General features: G+C 46.8%; 1 protein-coding gene across 1 annotated transcript in view; it reads left to right on the forward strand.

Annotated features, from left to right (window-relative positions):
- Positions 1-20,684, forward strand: part of Btbd11 (BTB domain containing 11) — a 273,159-nt gene that overhangs the window by 200,046 nt on the left and 52,429 nt on the right. The window contains exon 4 of the mRNA XM_021174021.2: positions 10,848-11,000. Within this exon, the coding sequence (XP_021029680.1) occupies positions 10,848-11,000 (153 nt within the window). The remainder of the gene's footprint in view (positions 1-10,847; positions 11,001-20,684) is intronic.

The following is a 20,684-nucleotide window of genomic DNA, read 5'->3' on the forward strand; positions in this document are numbered from 1 at the left end:
TCTTTAAACTCTACTCATGAAGTCACTGAGGCCAAGAGAGTTGGAATACATTTGTAACATCACAGCAAGCTAATAACAGATCCTGGTAGAAGCTGTGTGTCTGACTCCACACACCAGTTTTCCTATGGTAGTACTAGGGACGGTGGAATCTACTCCCCAAGCCTGTGTTTTGACAATAAGGTTCTTCAGAGTCAGAGCTGGGATATCCATGTAACCTCTCCTTTCTAACTGCCAAGGGCAGGGTGATTGACAGTTGACAGATTTATTGCAAGGGAACTAAAACCGTACTTTCTTAAAGCCAAGACTCAGTGGCCAGGATATCAGTGAACACAGGGTAACGTTCTGAGCTACCTTTGACTTCTCTGTCTGTGTGTGTGTGTACACATACATTTGTATGTGGGTGCATGTATGTACATGTACATGTGGACCCAAACATTGATGTCAAATGTCTTCCCTAATCACTCTCCACCTTAATTTTTGAGACAGGATCACTCCTTATCGCAAATTGATTCAGCTAGACTACCTACTCAGAAGGCCCAGGATCTGCCTGTATCCTCTTCCACAGCCTGGGGCTAACAATATACAACACCACACCTGGCTTTTAACTTAGGTTCTAGGACAAAGCTCAAGCTCCCATGCTTGCCCAGGAAACAGCAGACCTACTGAACAATCTTCCCAGCTCTTTTCCCCATTGCCTTTCATTCCTTATTAGTTTGGGCTTATAGGAGAATGAGTGTTTCCATGGTGGTTTTTTTTTTAAAGATTCATTTATTCTATATATGTGAGTACACTGTAGCTGTCTTCAGATACACCAGAAGAAGACATTGGATCCCATTATAGATGGTTGTGAGCTACCATGTGGTTGCTGGGAATTGAACTCAGGAACCCTGGAAGAGCAGTCAGTGCTCGTAACCTCTGAGCCATCTCTCCAGCTCTTCTGTGGTGTTTTTAAAGTGTTAATTTCAAATTTTAGAGTTGCTCATAGCCTTATACTTTCTTGATGAACAGGAAGAGTCTAAAATCCTGATGACCTAATGAGAAAGAAGGAAGGTTAGGTCCTGTGGTATAGGAACTGATCTAAGGGTCACTGAGAAGTAATCAGGACAGCTCAGCATGTGGAGACAGAAGCTGGAGGAGTGAGGGTTCCAGAACAACCTGGCTACAGAGTGAAGTCCAGTATCACCTACCCCATCCTTCACCCCACTCCTGTGATTAAAAAAAAATAGATGTAGCTAGGGGTGACAGAAAACCCAAGTACAAAGTCTTTAAACATGTAGTTATTTGCCACATGAATATAGTCTATAAATAAGACTCCAGGACAGGTGTGAGCATTTAAGCCACTCTCAGAAATACAAATCCTTCTCTCTTTTTGCTCAAGAGCATGTCACTTCCACCTCAGGGTCCAGTTTGGCTACCTGTGGACCAACCATCATACCCACATTCTTGCCTGAAGAATGGAAGAAAAGCTGATGAGGCCCAGCCCCTCCTCTTAGGGTCTTTCCTGGAAAGTCCTACATACCTCCTCCTCCTCCTCTTCCTTTCCCTCCTCTTCTTCATCCTTTCCCTTCTCCTCTTCCTCCTCCCCCTCATCCTTTTCTTCCTCCTCCTACTCCTTCTACTTTATCATCAAAATCAGGCTCCTAGCTTCAGAGAAATGGAACTGTGCAATATTATGCTAGCTAGTGAGGAGCTAGCTTAGCACACACATAGCAATGACACTAATGGGTGTCATTTCCAGGAAAGAAACAGAGAACACACATGGAGGGACACCCAGGAATCTATTACAGTATGAACATATTCTCTACACAGTTCCTAAACATAGGGCTGTGGTTAGCTCTGTTTCCATCCTCAGGGGCATCTTTGCTGGTCATTTGGGGTGTTTCTTCTTCAATCTTACTGAATCTTCAACTACAATTCTAACAAAGGAAGAACTAAAATCTTGGTATTTTTTCGTTGTATTCTAGAAGTTTCCAAACCCTGCCTATAGGCCCTTCCCTCCACCTCTCCAGCATCACCCCCCTACCCCCCGGCCATCTCTATCTTTTGTTCTTCCTTATGAGTCTCAACTTTAATTATACCACCATGAGTTCCTCTACTACCACAGTGTCTCCGGGCCTTTGCACATGACATAGCCCTATCTAGAAATGTTTTAACATGTAATGAATAGCTTACTCTCAGTCCAGATGCCCACATCTATAGCCCAGCACTGCTGTTGAGAACTGTGTGCTTTTACACAAGTTACAAGGTCTTTTTGTTCTTCTTCATTATCTGTAGAATAAAGGCAACAATAGCATGTATATTAGAGTTCTTTTCATTTCCAAACGAAACAAGGAAAGAAAAATATTCGCAATTATGCCTGGCATATAACAAGCCCTAGTTAATAGCTAACTTTGCTAACATTGACTGTGTCTTAAGCAACCTGGCAAAAATTCTTTCAGTTTGTCTTCATAACAAGTCCTGTAGAGTGGCCAAACACTCTTTTTCAGTTTTACATATGAGGAAACCAAGTTACAAAGAAGTCATGTGCCCAGGTTGCACAGTAATCCTGCAGTAGGCTTTCCTGCAACCACATGAACACCAGGTTTAGTGGCATGGTGGCATCCCTTAGTAAGCCATGTGCTGCCTCTAGCAAACTTTCTTTGATCATCCTTTGGGAAGCAGAGGCAGGCAGGTGGGCATGACCCCTGAGAGCCTGTCTGTCCATAACTACTAGGCCTTGCCCAGCATTGCCCCCACTCATGATGCCTTTGTTTCCTGGTCCTCAAGTGGTGTGTCTGCTCATGCAAGATGCTACAAAGTGGTCCTCTACATGCACTTCCACCCCACACTTCCTCCAGCCCTCAGACACTCGTGTATGATTATGCGGGATTGGGGTCAATGATATAAAAGGAGAAGTGCATCTACAACAATGAAACCTCATTGCATGTGTGTGCTACCCATAGTGTCCCTAAGAAGTAGAGCCAATAACATGAGAAGAGGATAATTGGATAGATGGATGGGAAATATCAGATCAATAGGTTAAAAATTGGTAGATGGAAGGATGGATGGGTGGGTGGATGGATGGATAGATAGATGGATGGATGGACTGATTTACCAACTGAGTGACAAATTAATAGGTAGATATATAAATAGAGGTAGATAATACGTGAATAGATAGGTAAGCAAAGCCTGAATAGACAGATCAGTGAGTATACTGATACATGGATAGATGGAGTAATAGATTAATTGACAAATCAATAGAAAGATGGCACATCAGTCTGTCAACCATACATATATCCTTCTGGTTTTGATTGTCTGGAAACTGTGACTAATACACACACACACACACACACACACACACACACACACACACACACAAACACACAACCAAACACAAACATGCAGACATACACAGAGAAACGCGTGGATGCACGCACACATGTACATATTTCCAGAGAAAGACTTAACTATAGGACAGACAAGCAGAGAGAAGTGTTGATGTGGCCAAGTTCAAGGGCTCAGGGTCAGAGTCCCTTTGCCTCAAGGACAGCGAGGCCCTTCCTGGTTATGGAAGGCAGTTGACTCAGAGTAAATGGATTTAAATGTTAATTTCAGCAACAACAAAAAAGCTTTAGAGAACTCTTCAAACTAATGTTTGGCCAAAAACTGAGATACTAGTACTTAGGCAAGCTGGCACATGAAACTCACCATGACAAGTGTGCCATTAAGAGTTTCTGTCCCCAGGCCAATGCTCCCAACTGCCAGGGGCTCAACAGGCTCCTCAGACAACAGGAAGGGTGTTTGGCTCATTGTAAGTACCTCAAGTCTGTTAGATTTCAGAGGATTGTTAGAAGGATCAGTGAGAATCCGGACAAGACAGACAGACAGACAGACAGACAGACAGACAGACAGACAGACAGGCAGGCAGGCAGGCAGGCAGGCAGGCAGACAGGCAGACAGACAGACAGACAGACACACACACACACACACACACATACACACACAAACACCCTTTGATACAAAAGCAAAAAATGTCAGGTATGTGCTTTCTTTTCCCAGCTCCTCGAAGCTTGGAGGATGTGGAAGTTAAGCTCGATCAGTCTGCTGTATCAGTTCGGCTCCTTCTGTTCCGCTCTCTCCTGGACCTCAGATCCCCTCTGAAGTGTTTATGTTTGATGCCATTTCCCTGTGTGATAACTGATTCCCTGACTTCAGACTTGAATCCTACTTTTCCTTACTTGTTCAAAATGCGCTCCTCAGGCCAGCGTACCATCTTTCCTTGGAGCCCATTAGAAATGTCGAATCTCAGACCCTGACCTAGACTCATGGAGATGGAATCTTCATTCCAGCGGTTTCCTTCATTCCAGCAGTTTCCTTCATTTCAGTGGGTTCACTTTTATCTTCAAGAGGCATGGGCCTGAGGCACTCCCTCTGACTCCTCCCTCTCCTACAGGAACCACCCCATTGGCAGACAGCCACGCCTTGCACAGTAGGACTGTCGCCATAGTAACCAACCAGGCTACCTCTTGTTTCTGCCATCTTCCTGGCCTTGGTGCCCAAAGATACAACAAGATTGTGTGGCCATTGCTATAGAAACCAATTTATGCCCCTTGAGCAGCTTTTTCTCCATTCCCTATATTGCTGGAATTGTGAGCTTCCTAAACCATAATCAAACACTGAAACTCCTCTCTAGCCTGAGAAAGTCCCAGCAAATAGCAAGGACAAAAAGTCAGAGCCACAGGGCTTAAAGAAGGAATGCTGTAGAAACCACAGAGGTTTGCTTCAATCTAAAGACAAGGCAGGGGCATGTAGCAAAGCATTGTCCTCCAGCAAAAAGAGAGATGAGGGATGCCGCTGCCGCAGTCGCCTCTGCCTCCGCTGCAAATAGCCACAGTTACTTGAGTTCTTGAGTTCACATGATAGGATGCACACATGATCTCATCCATTCCTGACAGCAACACCCTGTGTTTGTTCCCTGAGGCTGCCATAAAAACATAGCTGCAGATATGGAGGCTACAAACAACACAGAGGAACTCCAGAGAGGCGAGTAAGCAAAGTACTTGCCATACAGAGATCAGGTCCCCAGAAAACCCATTTAGAGAACTGGTAGGAAGCCAGGTGTGGGGCTGCATACATTCAATTCCAGCACTCAAGAGGCCAAGGCAGGTGGGATCTCTGTGAGTCTGAAGCCAGCCTGCTCTGCTACATAGTAGATCCCAGGCCAGCCTGGGCTACAAAGTAAGACACTGTTTCAAAAAGAAAGAAAGAACAATTGATCCAGGGGCATGATGGCTCACCTGTAATTCTAGTGCAGAAAGTGGACAGGATTTTTTTTTTTTTAGAGCAGGCTGGAGGGCTCCTGGTTCAGTGAGAGATCCTGCCTCAGTATATAAGGAGGAGAGCCTGAAGTCAACCTCAGGACTCCACATGCATCTGCATTCCTATACATGTGCATACATACACAACACACACATGCATGCATACATACACACACACACACACACACACACACACACACACACACACACACACATAACAAAATCCCACAGAATTATTCCCTTACTATGGTAGAGTCCAGATATCTAAATTCAGAACCTCTATGATAATGCTAAGTTGTATCCTTCTGGAAGCTCTGAAGAGCCCCTCCTCCCCTTCTCTGGCCTCTGGAGCTTCCTTGACTCGTATCTCTTCCCTTGTATGCTTCCATTGTCTTTGCTTCATGTGCTGACTTCCTACTCAGCCTCCTTGCCCCCTGCCTGAACACAGCATATAGGGCCCGCCTCTTACTGTTCAGGATGCGCCTTTCCTCTCACGATACTTAATCCAGCTGCAAGAGAGGCACACATTTGTTTTATCGATATCAAGTTCCAGTAATTAAGACGCAGACATCTTTGGGTAATGTTTTTCAGCCAACTTCTTGGGTGCTCCCTAATAGATCATTAGGTATATAAATGACATTTTCAGTTTGTCTACATGTCAGGTCTTGAGTGTTATCACATAGATAACTATCTGCAGATGGGCGTTGGGCTCTGTGTTCCCCAAGTCCAGATTGAACTCTGTGAGAGAATTCCATCTTCCAGTCTTCTAAGCATTCTGGCCCTGTCACTAGCACCTTAATGGGCTTCTCCACATCTTCCCTAGACCATACATCAGACTCTTTCTCAGTTCCTAGGTAACTGACTCTTCCAATAGAATCAATGGATTTTAGAATTAGAACTGTGACCAGATATCTGACTTTGATGGTTTGTATATGCTTGGCCCAGGGTGTGGCACCATGAGGAGGTGTGACCTTGTTGGAGTAGGTGTGTCATTGTGGGCATGGGCCTTAAGACCCTCATCCTAGCTGCCTAGAAGTCAGTTTTCTCCTAGCAGCCTTCAGATGAAGATGAGGAACTCTCAGCTCCTCTTGCACCATGTCTGTCTGGATGCTGTCATGCTTCCACCTTGATAATAATGGACTGAACCTCTAAACTTGTAAGCCAGCCCCAATTAAACGTTGTCCTTATAAGAGTTGCCCTGGTCACAGTGTCTGTTCACAGCAGTAAAACCCTAACTAAGTCACTGACTATCAATAAAGTTTCATTGAAATAGCTAACTGCATTCATTTAGTTTTGTAGATGCTTTCTCAATATGGGGGCAGAGATAATTAGCTGCTGCAGGTCCCATATGGCCCATGAAGTGTAACATATTTTCTGTCTGGCCATTTACAGAGATGGCTGACAGCCCACAAATTAAGCTGCCTCATCTGAATCCACCCCAGTTATTAGCTAGAGCCACACAGACCCAGAACTGGAATTTGATGCTGCAGCATCACCAACCATAGTCCCTTTCATTCCCTGGCCCTCACCTTGTCACCTGTTACCAGATCTCTTCTTGGTTTCAGGGAGGGGCTACAGCTGCTTATATCCTGTACCAGCTCCTTGGGCCTTCCTGGGCTGACTAGCTGTCTTAATCTTGCAGAAACCCCTCTAGGCTTTCTCTTCCCTTCTAGGGGTTCTTGTCCCACCCCATATACTTTGCCTAAAGCTACAGTGAAGGCCACAACACTGCTTGAGTGGAGAACCTACCTCCCCTGTTCACCCAGGATGCTTGGTTCACAAACCCACATGTTCTGGAACTGCCAGGAGGGCTGGCTTAGAATGCAGATGCCCAGAACCCCCTCCAGCCTGTTGGCGCAAAGCGTGGGAGCCTTGGAAGACGTCACTAATTCTTCCATGGGCTCTTCTAGCTTTTAACTGACTGCTTCTGAATAAAGCAAGGAGCCAATGAATCATGGTCCTCTTTAAAAACATGTAAGGAGAGACCTGGACTGATAGCTGGAGTGAAACTTTTGCTTTACAAGTGTGAAAGCCTGAGTTCGATGCCCCAGGATTCATCTTTAAGGAGAGTAAGAAGATCCGGGCATAATGCTGTACACTTGTAAGCCCAGCCTTGCTGGATCAGAGGGCTCCACAGTCCTTTAAGAAAGCAAAGTGAACATCTCATAGGCAACACCACCAGTTACTTTCTTTGGTTCCCACATGGACAGACAGACACACAGACACACGTGGGTGCACGCGTACACACACATACACACACACCACCACCACCACTCACATACATGTGTAGATGCCATATTTTTCCTGAAAATTCTCTACTCCATTTGTCTCAAGGCCCTAAATTTCTTTTCTATCACTAACTCTTCCAAATAAAGCATCACAAATAATGTCATTTTGTCCCCGTTGAGCAGACAAGATAAGATTATTTGATGAGTTGCTGGCAAAGAATTCATGAGCTTACAAACTGCCAGAGTCCAGTGATAGACAAGACAGTGGTGTCAAGAGAACAGGAACACAGAAAATTCTAGAAAAGGAAGAACTCAATGTGGTTTGAGTTTGTTTTTAATTCTGGGGCTGGCCAGATGTCTTGGTAAAGAAATGACCTAGCAAATGGCAGGGCCTCTCTTTGGTATTCAGCAGGCACACTGGATGGCCCAGTCTCTAGCATGAAAGACAGCTGCACCAGAGACTCAACTCACCAGGGACCAGGCTTGGGGACCACTGATCAAAGGCAGGAGGAGGTTCTCCTCTGAGAAACAACCTTGGGGGAATTCTTCGGGTGCTTGGGATTGGTTTCCAGCAGTGACTGAGACACAGGGACCGAAATAAACCCCGCTTCCCCTGGAGACAGTGGAATCCAATTCAATTTCAAGTCGGTGTGTTTATTGAGTGCCTGATTCGGTTTAGGTGATGGAGAGATGGAAAGAATGAGAGAGACAGCCTAAGTAGCAGGCTGATGCAGACAGAAATTCCCCGAGAGTCTGACCTCTAGGTCCCAGGCCTAGAAACTTGATTTTCTTAGGATCAGACAGTAAGAAATTGGTAAGTCTTCGTCTGTCTCATGAACAGATATTAAGGGCTTCCAACCTGCCAGACACTGCCCTGGGGCAGAGATTGAGGGAGTGAACTGGACAGCCTGGTCTCTGCCCGGATTGAGTTGATATTCTAATGAAGCATCTGAGTAAAGAAAGTCCTTCAAGGTGGGACCCACAGGAGAGTGGCCCAGGTGGCTCAATTATCACAAATGTTTGGGGACAGTAGAATTTGGCAAAGGTTAAATGGGGTGTGAGCTTCTGAAGAGATGGAGGCCCTACACACAGGAGAGTGAGCTGCAGGGCAGAAAAGGAACATAACACGCCTTCAAAGATCCGAGACCAGGTCAGCGGCCCCTCGAGTAACAGGTGCATTGTGGGCAACAGATTGCATGCTGGGAAAGCAGACTGGGAGAAAGGTGAGATTACATGAGAGAGCGGCACACGGGCTGTGCAACCAAATAACTTGGGTCTGATTCTTAGTTCTGAAAACCTTATGATTCGGGGCTAGGAAGGTTCCTTAATATCAACGTAAACACTGTTTTTCTGATGCTAAAGCAGGCAGACTCATAGCTAACTGCCAGTTCGCCCTAAATATTTAGATGATCTCATGGACAAGGTTAACTGAGATGAGTCAAGGACAGAGTTGCTGCATGTTTTAACATCAGAGAAGTAGCCTGAATCCGGGAAAACTGGAGCCTGGCACCAACACCTTGTGGGAAACTCGTGACATCTGTATTTTGAGAGGGAGTGGATGCCTCGTAATCACCTTTTAGGCTTCCATGGCCGTAGGATTCTGCTTCCGTAAATCTTGACGCCCAGGTACCCTTGCCTCAGTGACATCCAGGCCCTGACAAATGGTAGGAAATCTTACAGGTCCACATAGCACCATTGTCAAAGCATGTTCCATGTAAATTAGAAGTATAGGAAGTGCTTATTCAAATTATGCTCACTTAGATTTTTAATTGTGGTTTGTTTGTTTATTGATTGATTGATTGATCATTGATTGATGGGGCACAGTGCCCTCGTGTGCATCACGTAGAAGCTAGAGAACAATTTTCAGGAGTCAGTCCTCTCCTTCTACCACGTGGGTTCTCAGGACAGGACCTCAGGCATCAGTCTTGCCAGCAAGCAACCTTACCTTCTGAGTCACCTCTCCCATCCCTTAGATTGTGTCCTTAAGATCTATGAACATCTCTAGAGACAGCCCAAGGAGTCTGCCTCTTAAACCACGCCCCTCCTCAGGTGAAGCCTGGTTTTGACATCTCTAGAGCAGGCATGAGTAGCAGGGACTGATTTAAAACTCAGTTTTCCAGGTTCCTCCCCTAAGCCAACAAATCAAAACTGCTGCAAGTGGGTCCAGCAATCTGTGTTTCAGCAAGCCATTCAGGGAGCTGCGGTGCACATTAAAGACATAAAGGGAAGGATTGGAGAGGTGGCTCAGCGGTTAAGAGCACTGACTGCTCTTCCGGAGTTCCTGAGTTCAATTCCCAGCAACCACATGGTGGCTCACAACCATCTGTAATGGGATCCGATGCCCTCTTCAGGTATATCTGTGTCTGAAGAAAGCAATGGTGTGCTCACATACATAAAACAAATAAATAAATCTAAACACACATATACAGAAAGAGAGAAAGGGGGAGGGGAGAGGGAGAGGGAGGGAGGGAGAAAGGGAGGGGAGAGAGAGACTTTAAAAGTTACCAAAGCCCAGCCTCATATTATACCAATTACATCCTAGTGTGACTCAAGTATTTTCACACTCTCCAGAATACAAGTATGAGAATAGACTATATATAATCCCCCTAGATATGGACCAGGAAGAGTCAGTGCCTCAGTCAATGTGGCAACAAGCTGGTTCCACAGTGCACCCATTGGCTCCCACGGTGGTCTGCGATGTGTTAAACGTCCCCACCCTCAGCTTTGTTGGCTGTTCTGGGCTCCAGCAGTCTTGCTTGTGAAGGTTAATTGCATTTGGCTCCCACCCTGTTTTTGGCAAGTGCTCTGTGCCTTGTGGTAGCCTGGTGCTTGTGCAGAGCCTAGGCCAGAAGGGTGACACAAGCCTGGCAGGGATGGGAAGGGAAGTAGAGAATGTCTCTTGGATAGAGCTGGGAATCTGGAGTAATGCCAGGTGTTCATTGGCTTTCTTTGGCTCCGGACCCTGCGCTAGTGCTCGAAGTGACTCATCTCCACACGCACATGATCTCTGAGAGGGACAGCACTCACGGCAGAGTAACATTGCAACCTTTGGTGGCCTCAGTAGCCCCCTTTCACAGATGAGGAAACCGAGGCCAAGAGAGTCTAGAGAGCCTGACCCGGGGTCACCAGTGGGGTCAGGATGTCTCCAAAGGCTCTCGCACTCAGGAGTTTCCAGGCAGGGCCTCCAGGGAAAACGGATGGGTGTGGAGGTGGAAGCAGGGATGGGGTTCAGATAGGGGTCCCCGCGAGAGTCGGGATGGGTCTGAGCAGCCCTAGTTCCGTGGCGGTCCTAATACATCCCCGCCTCTCTCCTCCTGCGCAGGCCCTTCCTCGTGCTGCCCCCTCTCATGGAGTGGATCCGAGTGGCCGTGGCGCATGCCGGCCACCGCCGCAGCTTTTCTATGGACAGTGACGATGTCCGCCAAGCCGCCAGGCTGCTGCTGCCGGGAGTGGACTGCGAGCCGCGCCAGCTCAAGTAGGTGGAGGGGGAAAGGGGATGGGGTGATGGGGGAACAGCGCGGGAGAGCCTAGGGGCGGGGCCGTGTGAATAGGTAGGGGTGAGAGGTCTCAAGCTTTGCTTGTAGGTCGCAGCCACCCGGGTGTACTGGCACTACACTCTTCCCCACCCATTGCTGGCGCCCGAAATCCTTGCTGTAGCTGAGGCTAAAGCTCTGCTGGTTGAAATGGCAGACCGCATGGAGGGTGGGGGGCTAAACAATAAGCAAATCTTTGGGAGTATGTGTCTCTTTGGATTACAGGATGAGTGGTGTCTTGTTCTTTCTGGCTATTCTCTGTTGGTAACCCTTCGATTTGTGTTCCCACCCTCTGATCTCTCCTTTTCCCCCCAATCATCCTCTCTGAAATATTAGCGTTCTTACTTTTCTGACGAATCTTTGCAGAGTGAAATCTCTGTCTGGGAGAGCGCCCTCTCTGTCTTCCCACCAGTTTGAGGATGCTATGGGCTTCGCAGAATGTTTCCTTTCAGGCTTGTATCCAGGGCTCCCCTCCAGGGATTTATTTATGCATGGGCTGGCCAGGGCTCTCATGCAGGGGGCTTGGTTTTTGTTTTTTTGTTTTTTGTTTTGTTTTTGTTTTTTTTAATGTAAAAACAAAACAAACACACCAGCTTATTCAGCTCAGTCTTACCTGGGCCCAAATGCAAATACACAGAACACAAATGATATGTGGACACGCACTTTCCTGACTCCCTTAACTGTTCCCTGGGTGACCATATCATTTCATTCAAATATCCTCCCACCACCTGATGAGAAGCCATCCTCCCTTGGGAGTACTCAACCCCAGACTTCAGAAATTTCTGCCCTACCAGGATTTGATGGGAACTGAGGGAGGGTACCACAAGAATATTAAGGATCTGTCATATACACCTGGGCTCATGAGGACCTAGAACTGGACTCTTAGCCAAAGTACACACAAGAGACTGGTCAGAATCAAATTTGTTGTGTGTTGAATGCTAACCGTAAGCTGGGGCCTGATTTAAGTGATATAGACTAGTACCTATGTAGTGCTTCCCAAGCCTGTGGAGTGTGTGGCTGCTATACCCACTTCATGGATAAAGAAACTGAGGTCACTGGTATCATATCTGAGGTAACTGAATGGTAAATCATCAGGATGTGACTCCCAGTAGCCCATCCCCCCAGGCTGAGTTCCAGCCACGGAGTGTTTCTTATAGAACACTCACTATGCGCCAGTTATACCCAACAACAAGACACTTGTTTCTGCAGCCTGCTTCCCTTAGTCCCTTCAGCAGCTGTGTGAGATTAGCATAATCTCCCACTTCTGTAGACTAGGAAGCCATCATTGCACATATGCAGGAAGAAGTGCCAGGGAAAATGTCTGGTTTCACTGTTGACATAACCCAGCCTTGCCTACTAGACTCTCCTGCCTCCTGTTTCCCAGGGCTCCTGCCCACCATCCTCAGCCTGCAATGCCCTGTGGTCCAGGCTCTCCTTGCTACAGGAGTCTCTGGCCTGCAGGGTGACCAGTAAAGCCACACGATTCCTTGTTGCTTACTGAAAAGGTGACCTCTGTTTGGCAAGCTCTCAGGAGACCCTATAGCCCAAAGGTTAAAAACTTGGGCCCCAGAGTACCATTGCCTGGGGGGCCCCAGAGTACCATTGCCTGGGGGGCCCCAGAGTACCATTGCCTGGGGGGACCCAGATGCCTCTACCAGGGTTGGTTAACTGGGGAACCCATTGGTTAACCTGTCTGAACCTTCATTTGTCCATGAGTGACATGAGACATTTATGGTAGCCCCCCTCCCCTGGTTGGTGTAAATATAGGGCAAGGTCATGTGTGTGAATCATGCACACAGTATTCACAAGATGACAGTGACTTTAGCCAGTGCCCCCAAGTCTCCACTACCCCATAAACACTAATCCTGGATGGCCTTTAACATATTCATGTGTCTTTAAAAACAGGAGAAAATCAAGTCCCTGTGAGACTGAGTAATTCCCAGTATCACACAGAAGTTAGGTGAAAAATCAGAGGCTGCTTACCCAACACAGGTGTCATCAAGTGTAGTCAGAACTCTGTCCCAAGAATTCTGAGGCTGAGGATTCAGGTACTCAGAGGGAAAATAATTACACCTGTACTAAACACGAACTGACATCTTTTGCCTACCCTTATTTCCTGTACAACACAGTAAAAGAAACATCTGTATTGAGTTTGCATTGTATTGGTATTTTAACTCATCTAGAGATGATTTAAAGACTATGTGGGAGTGACCAGGTATGGTGACCCATGCCTTTAATGCTCTTGGGAGACAGGCAGGTGGATCTCTGTGAGTTCAAGGCCAGCTTAGTCTACATTGTGAGACCCTATCATAGAAGACCCAAATTATATTCCCCAAACCCCTCCCAACTGCCCTTGACTCGAGTTCCAGGTGATCTGACACTTTTTTCTGGCCTCCAGAGGTACCTGGAGTCATGTGCAAGTACACACACACACACACACACACACGCATCTTTAAAGAATATGTGAGCATTTGTGAATGTTCTGTGTAAAGACTATGCTGTTCTCTATACAAGACTAGAACATTCAATGATTTGGGTTTTTGCAAGAGATCCTGGAACACATCCTGCATGAATTCAGAGGACCAGCTATGTGCTCAAGCAGCCTGTGAGAGGATGTGATGACCCTTTTCTGGGGCTTGTTACTTCTCAGGACTTCATTGCCTGGATGTGAGCCTCCAGAGAGCCCCTTTTCCCTGCATCCTCTCTGTAAGACAAGATCTAATGACCAAGTGTGTCACCTGATGATCACACCATGAATCCATCTTAGTATCTATTTGTCTTGTGGCCACATTAGAACCCACATCTAGCATGTACAGACACTTCTGTCATTCTTCCCTAGACAATAGAGCATTATCACTATTTATATAGCATCTACATTATAGCAGGTATTATAAATAACCCACAAAGAACTTATGTAGACGATTTACAGAATTTATACTAATATTGCTCTGTGTCGTTGAAGAAATGTCTGTATCTACAGATTTTGCTGTTGATGGGGGATGTTGGAGAGATGTCTGTATCTATGGATTTTGCTGTTGATGGGGATCCTGGATCTAATCGCCCATGAGTACTGAGGGATGACTGCATAGGAGTCCATTGGCTTACCCGAATAATAAGTGTAAAATGTCCTGAGGATGTGATTCATCAGTAGCACTTGTCTAATAAGCAAGGCCCTGGAGCCAATCTTTAGCACATGCCGATAAACAGACAGACAGAATGTAAAACATTAAAAAATACTAGAAACTTACAAAAAAGAAAAACTAGAAAAAACCCAGCATGTGAAAAAGAGTTCCTATTTTTCTTTCTTATCACATCTCATTTTCTCATTTATTATGATGTAAGGCAGGAATTACTAACTCCCTTTTGCAGGTAACAGCATCAGAGAGTCGCTTTTGTGTGTTTGTTTGTTTTTATTATAATATCCAGCAAAGGCACCTGGGGCCTACTCTGCATCTTATGCTAACTGCCCTTGTGGTGTGTATGTAACCATCCCCAGCAACCGTGAAAAGCCCATTCATTATCCCCTTTTACAGAAAGGAAGACTGGGGCTTTCAGGACTTCTAGAACATACCTGAAGTCACACAGCTGCTGTGAATGGGAGGGTTCGAACAATCCATTTATTCTTTCTTAATGAAGTATCAGATAGCCAGGCATTTTGTTTCCTCTAGGGCTTTGGGAAGTGAGAGAGCTATCTGCCCTGCCTGCCATTCGCCTGAGAATTTGTCAGAGGGACTCAGGGCTCCTGATTCTGAGTCAGAGCTGGAGTCCCTTGCCTTGAATGAAAACAGCCCCAGAGGGGTGAGGGTCGTGTGTTCTAACCCATGCAGGAGCACGGCATTGGTGCTGAGTTACCGTGGCAGTGACTTTAGCACACAGAATTGACTACCAGCCAGCACTCCTGGTGGGAGGTGGCTCGGACACCAGTCAGTAAGGATCAGCCTCATCCAGGATTCCCAGGTCTGGCACTCATTTACCATTGATCTTCAGAGTGACCTTGGTCAAAGGTGACCAGAAATGTACTTCTGCCTCACTTGGCTAGAGTGGAGCCTCACGGTGGAGATCAGATACTCTAAAGGGATACCACTCCATGTGGCTCCGAGCCCAGGGGGTAACCCACTTACTCTCTTCTTTAATGAAGTATCTGATCACGTAAACTGCAGAGCCAAGCTGTTTGATCCCTCCAGTTCTTTGAGAGGTGAGGGAATGTGAGGGAATGGGGGAGCTATGGAGAGGAAGGAGCGAAGGGTTAATGTATCTTGGCAGCGTTTGTGTGCTTTCTTGACGATTCGTTTTGAAGCCTTTCAGAAATGCAAAGATAAATGCTGTTGTTTTTCTCCTGTCTGGATGAGGTTGGTTTCCGACTCGGAAATGAGGGCTGAATTAAAAAAACAAAGACAGCCAGGTATACTCAGATCTTCTGTTAGCTGCTAAAGCAACACCTAGCACAAGACCCATGAACACCTGGGGCTCCTCTTGAGAATGGTTAATCTGTCTGACAATGGAACAGCTCAAGGTTGAGAAAGCAGAGTGCCCAACTGGTACTGGAGACCTGATAATTCCACATGCTCACCTGCGCTCTTCTGCAACATTTCTAGAGCACCGGAGTGCCAACGCCAAGTTCCATAGAATGTTCTCCTCTAGGTCTGATGCTTCAGTCAGGTGACCCTAGGGAAACTTACTCCCCCCTCCACGCCACCCCCACTCCTCTGCAAAATACAGGAATGACAACTGCTTCATGGACTGGCAAACCATGGCAGGGAACCAGGGCTGAGGTTAACAGTTCACACCTGCAGCTTCTAACTCTTCTTGGGCCTCCAGGGCACCTTCTGAGACTGGCATGTTTTATGATTCACTTCATGTGACCAAACTGGGCTCCAAAGTGAAGACTGTGCCACAAAAACACTGGTCCTGAAATGCTGACCTATAGCGGCAGCTGATATACAGGTTTGTGTATGGTGTGCCGTGCTGATATCTTTAGAGCCCACACTGAAGAGCACTACCTGAGAAGCGGATTATCCAGATGCATAGACTTTCAACCTTTGGTCTCCGAAGGATCAGATCTGGAATAGCCATCTCTCAGTGTCTGGAGGGGGAGGGCTTTAGGACCCCCCTCACCCCAGACACCAAACCCTGTGGATACTCACATCCTCTCTAAAATGGCACAGTACTTACATCTGCCTGATCATAATCTCCTATATACTTTAAATTATCTCTAGCTGATTTGCATTTCATTAGATATGCAAATATTTACCATAAGATTCTGTTTAGAAAATCTGTGTACTGTGTAGATTCTTAATGAACATCTTTGACTCTTGGTTGGCCAGCTCCTTGGATCTATGCATACAGAGGGTCTCGCTAGAGTGGGATCTTGATGGTACCATATCCTATCCTATAGAGGAGTCAGGACCTCAGAGTTGTCCTACCAATGGGAGGATGCAGCCACTAAGCGGTAATAAACAGCTGAGCCAGGTGATATCAGGTAGAGTCTACCAAAAAGTAGAACTGGGCATGGGGCAGAGATGAATTGAGGTGAGAATGATATATGGTGTTCATAAAGGGCCTGGAGATCCTCAGGATGTTCCCATTTTAAAGAGATAGCACTCAGAGTAGGTTCATGGTGAGAGCTGAAGTGGCATGGAACTAGAACTGTATTCCCACAGACCACCTCCTTCACTCCTGCCCTTATAGATCCCTGAATCCCAGCCGTGGACCTCCCACTTTCTTCTTAGGTTACCAACAGAGCCTGTGCACCTGGGCCTTGGCTCTGGGTGGCCTGGAACACTCCCCACACAGACAGCACACACTCTCTCTCCCCTTGAGTGTCCTTGTCTGTCCCTGCCTGGAGAAAGCTTCTCACCTCCCTGCAGATTCATGGCCGGGAGCCATGGCTATGCAGCACTGGCAGGCTAAGTCCCTTCTTCACCTCCAGGAGAAGACATCAGATTTCACACCGGTGACCATAGTGACCCAGTTGGAGCCACTGCCTCCCAGGTGCTGATGCCAACACTTTCACGCCTCTGGGAACACAAATGCTGCCCTCTTCTTGGTCCTAAGGGAATGCCTTTGGGCCTCAACCGTCCTCCCTTACCACAGTCAGGGGCAGACCATAGAGGCTGTTCCAGATGCCAAACTAGCTGCACAGCCTGGCACTCAGCAAACAGCTACAGAGCATCTACTCTGTGACTGCCCTACTATGTTCTTAGCTTGTCAAGAGATAGACAGAAACATTCAGAAATAATTAGCACAAAGCAAGGCCAGCCGTGCAGTAGGGATCCAGGCCAGGGAGATGCTGTGACCTTCCAGCAGGGACCGTTTGATCTGTATCCTGAAGAATAAATAGGAGCACGGGACACATGGAAAGGAATAAGAGGAAGGGAAAGGTTTAGAGAATTCTGCCTGGAAGGGACTTTTATTTTCCTGCCAAAGAACATGAACTTACCCTGTAGGTGGTGGGAGCTGTCACCAATGGCAAGGCAGGGAAACATCTGATTTATAATTTAGACCGCATGGAGGGTGAGCAGAGGCAGACAGGGGTAATTGACCCTGAAGTCAAGTGCTGCAGGTGAGAAGCTAACAACCGGAACTCAGACAGGAGCAGAGAGTGATGGGGGCGATGGGATGGAACAGGGGAAACAGGCAACAAGGAAATTGGAAAGGACGGGACTTGTTAAATGTTGGGGGCGAGGGAGTGAGAAGTTTGCAGGATGGCCCTGGGGAGCTACAGAAGGGTAGGAAAGTCTTCATGTGATGGGGAAAGTTTCAGATGGAGGTGGATGGGATCTGTGGTGGTTTGAATAGGTTTGGCTCCCATAGATTCATGTGTTTGAATGCTTGGCCCATGAGGAGTGGCACTATTAGGAGGTGTGGCCTTGTTGGAGGAAGTGTGTCACTGTGGAGGCAGGCTTTGAGGTCACACATATATACTCAAGCTCACCCAGTGTGGAGGTACACTCTCCTCCTGGCTGCCCACAGATCAAGATGTCAAACTCTTGGGTCCACCTGCATCATGTCTTCCTGGAAGCTGCCTTGTTTCCCTGCCATGATGATAATGGACTGAACCTCTGAACCTGTAAGCCAGCTCCAATTCACTGTTGCCCTGGTCACAGTGTCTCTTCGCAGCGACGGAAATGCCAACTCAGCAGTGGCAGCTGCACAACAGTGTGAATACAGCAAGAGCCTCAGAACAGCATCTCAAAACGACTCAAGGCTACATAAATAAAAATAATGGTCCTAGGCCGGTGAGATGGCTCAGTGGGTAACAGCACTGACTGCGCTTCCAGAGATCCTGAGTTCAATTGCCGGCAACCACATGGTGGCTCACAACCATCTGTAATGGGATCTGATGCCCTCTTCTGGTGTGTGTGAAGACAGCGACCATGCACTCACATACAATAAATAAATAAATAAATAAATAAATAAATAAATAAATAAATAAATAAAATAATAATAATAATGATAATAATGGCCCTGGGCCTAGACTGATAAGTCAGCAGTTAAGAGCACTGATTGCTCTCACAGAGGACCAGTGTCTTGCTCCCAGCAGTTAATGACTCACAACCATCTGTAACTCCAGTTCCAGGGGATCTGACACCCAATTCTCACCTCCAAGGGTACTTTGTGTACATGGTGCATGTACACATGGCAGGCCAACAGTTGTACATATGAAATAAAAATAAATATTAAAAAAAATAGTAATGAGCCCTGAGGTAGTTTCAAACTAGACAAGCCTCGCAGAGCGGAGCAGTATGGAAGATGTCACCTTTGTATGAAATATGCATATACATCTTTGCTACACTTGCCCAAACTTTCTCTGAATGGAACAAAAGAAACCGCCAAAGGTGCCTTCCAGGAGGGGAATATGCAGCAGCTGTGTCTGTCTGTTTGCTGGGGCTAAGGTGACAGCCTATCTCTGTCTGTGCCATTGGAACGGACGTTTTTCACCTCACAGCAATGAAGACCTCACTTCCAAGACCAAGGTGTCAGAGTGCATATGCTGACAAAGTCTCCAAGAGCAGATCCTCCTCGTGCCCCAGCCTCTGCTGACTCCAGGCACGTGGTTTAGGACGGTGTTGCTCCAGTCTGGACTTCTGTTTTCACCAGGCCACCGTCTTGCATCTCTGTCCCCATTTCCATCACAGCCTTGTTGGATTAGGCTCCACCCCAGTGAGCGCAGATCTTCCTGGTGATGCAAGTCTACACATGACACTACAGGGAGCAGAGCTTAGCTATTGGATTTCATAGCAAATGGAGTGTTATTTATTCTCCTCACCACATTTTTGTGTTAAAACTGACTCTGGGGTTTCCAGTGTGTGTGTGTGTGTGTGTGTTTGTGTGTGTGTGTTTGTGTGTGTGTGTGTGTGTGTGTGTGTGTGTGCATGTGCAACTGAGATGGTCTACTCAAAGATGGCATGTGCCAGTATGAGAAAGGCGGTCTTGGGTAAGATGGCCCTGGGTTTCTTGTGGAAAGTGTTGTTTATCCATCCAAATGAGAGGGTCCTCACAGGTCTGTCCATCAGAGTGAGGTTGCCAGGGACTGGGAGTCCTGACCCAGACTCTCCTTAGAGAAAGCAGAGTAGAGTGAGTTGGAACTTGGACCTTGCAGTTGCATTGCCAGGGTTCAAAGCCTACACAGGCCACTTTCTCTCTGTATGACCTTAGGCCAGTTTCTCAATAGCTCTGGGCTTTAGTTTCTATCTCTTACTATCAAGAAGGATGTTGATAATAATAAACACAGTACATGTGGTGTCATACCATTGGGGAAGTTATTGGTGGCCCAGACTAAGGTCTAGTGTATTTGAAGCCTCCTCCTCCTCCTATTGGTGAGCCTGTCTTCAGGATGCAGGAAGAAAATCAGCCAGGGATGACTAGGGTGAGAGCCACTGTGCCTACACCTTGAACTACAAGGCTCCTGAGCCTGACTCGGGTTTTGTGTTTCCTATGAAGTATGAGCCTGTGAAAGACATCGCTGGTTGGAGTCTGATACAATGTCCACAGCAGTCAGGCATTCATAGATGGGGTCACTGAGAAGAGAGAGCAGGAAGGGACAAGACGTGTGGGTAGAAAACGTGGTTTCTGTTTGCCTGCGTTTTGTTCCAAGAGAGAAGAAGCTAGGGGGACAACTGAGAGGCAGGGATTATTCTGGAAGCAAGTGTTAGTTACTCCCACGGACTTTCAGCTCAGACTGTTGGTTTTCTTCTCCTTTTAGGGCTAAGGCAGAAATATATTTTCTTGGTTGTAGGTCTGCGTGTAGTCAGTGTCCAGGGAGTATTTGTTGAATGAATGAAGGATGCAAAGGGTTGTGGGGGAGATACGTTGATCATACTACATGTAAACAGACTACATGTAAACAGACTAGACTTCCAAGCCAGACTAGACTTCCATGCAAAAGCATGAAACAACATTTGTATGCAGGTAAGACGTCAGGTAAAGGGCTGGGGTGTAGCAGGTAACTGAGTACTGCCTGCTTTGCATGCACAAAGCCTGATCTCTGGCACTTCATAAACTGGGCCTGGTGGTGCACACCTATGACCCATGCACCCAGCAGGTGGAGACAGGAGAGTCAGGTGTTTGGATCATACTCGGCTACATGTTGAGTTTGAGACCACTCTGTGCTGCATGAGACCCTG

The sequence above is a fragment of the Mus caroli genome, chromosome 10, assembly GCF_900094665.2.
Source record: "Mus caroli chromosome 10, CAROLI_EIJ_v1.1, whole genome shotgun sequence".
In the NCBI taxonomy this organism is placed as follows: domain Eukaryota; kingdom Metazoa; phylum Chordata; class Mammalia; order Rodentia; family Muridae; genus Mus; species Mus caroli.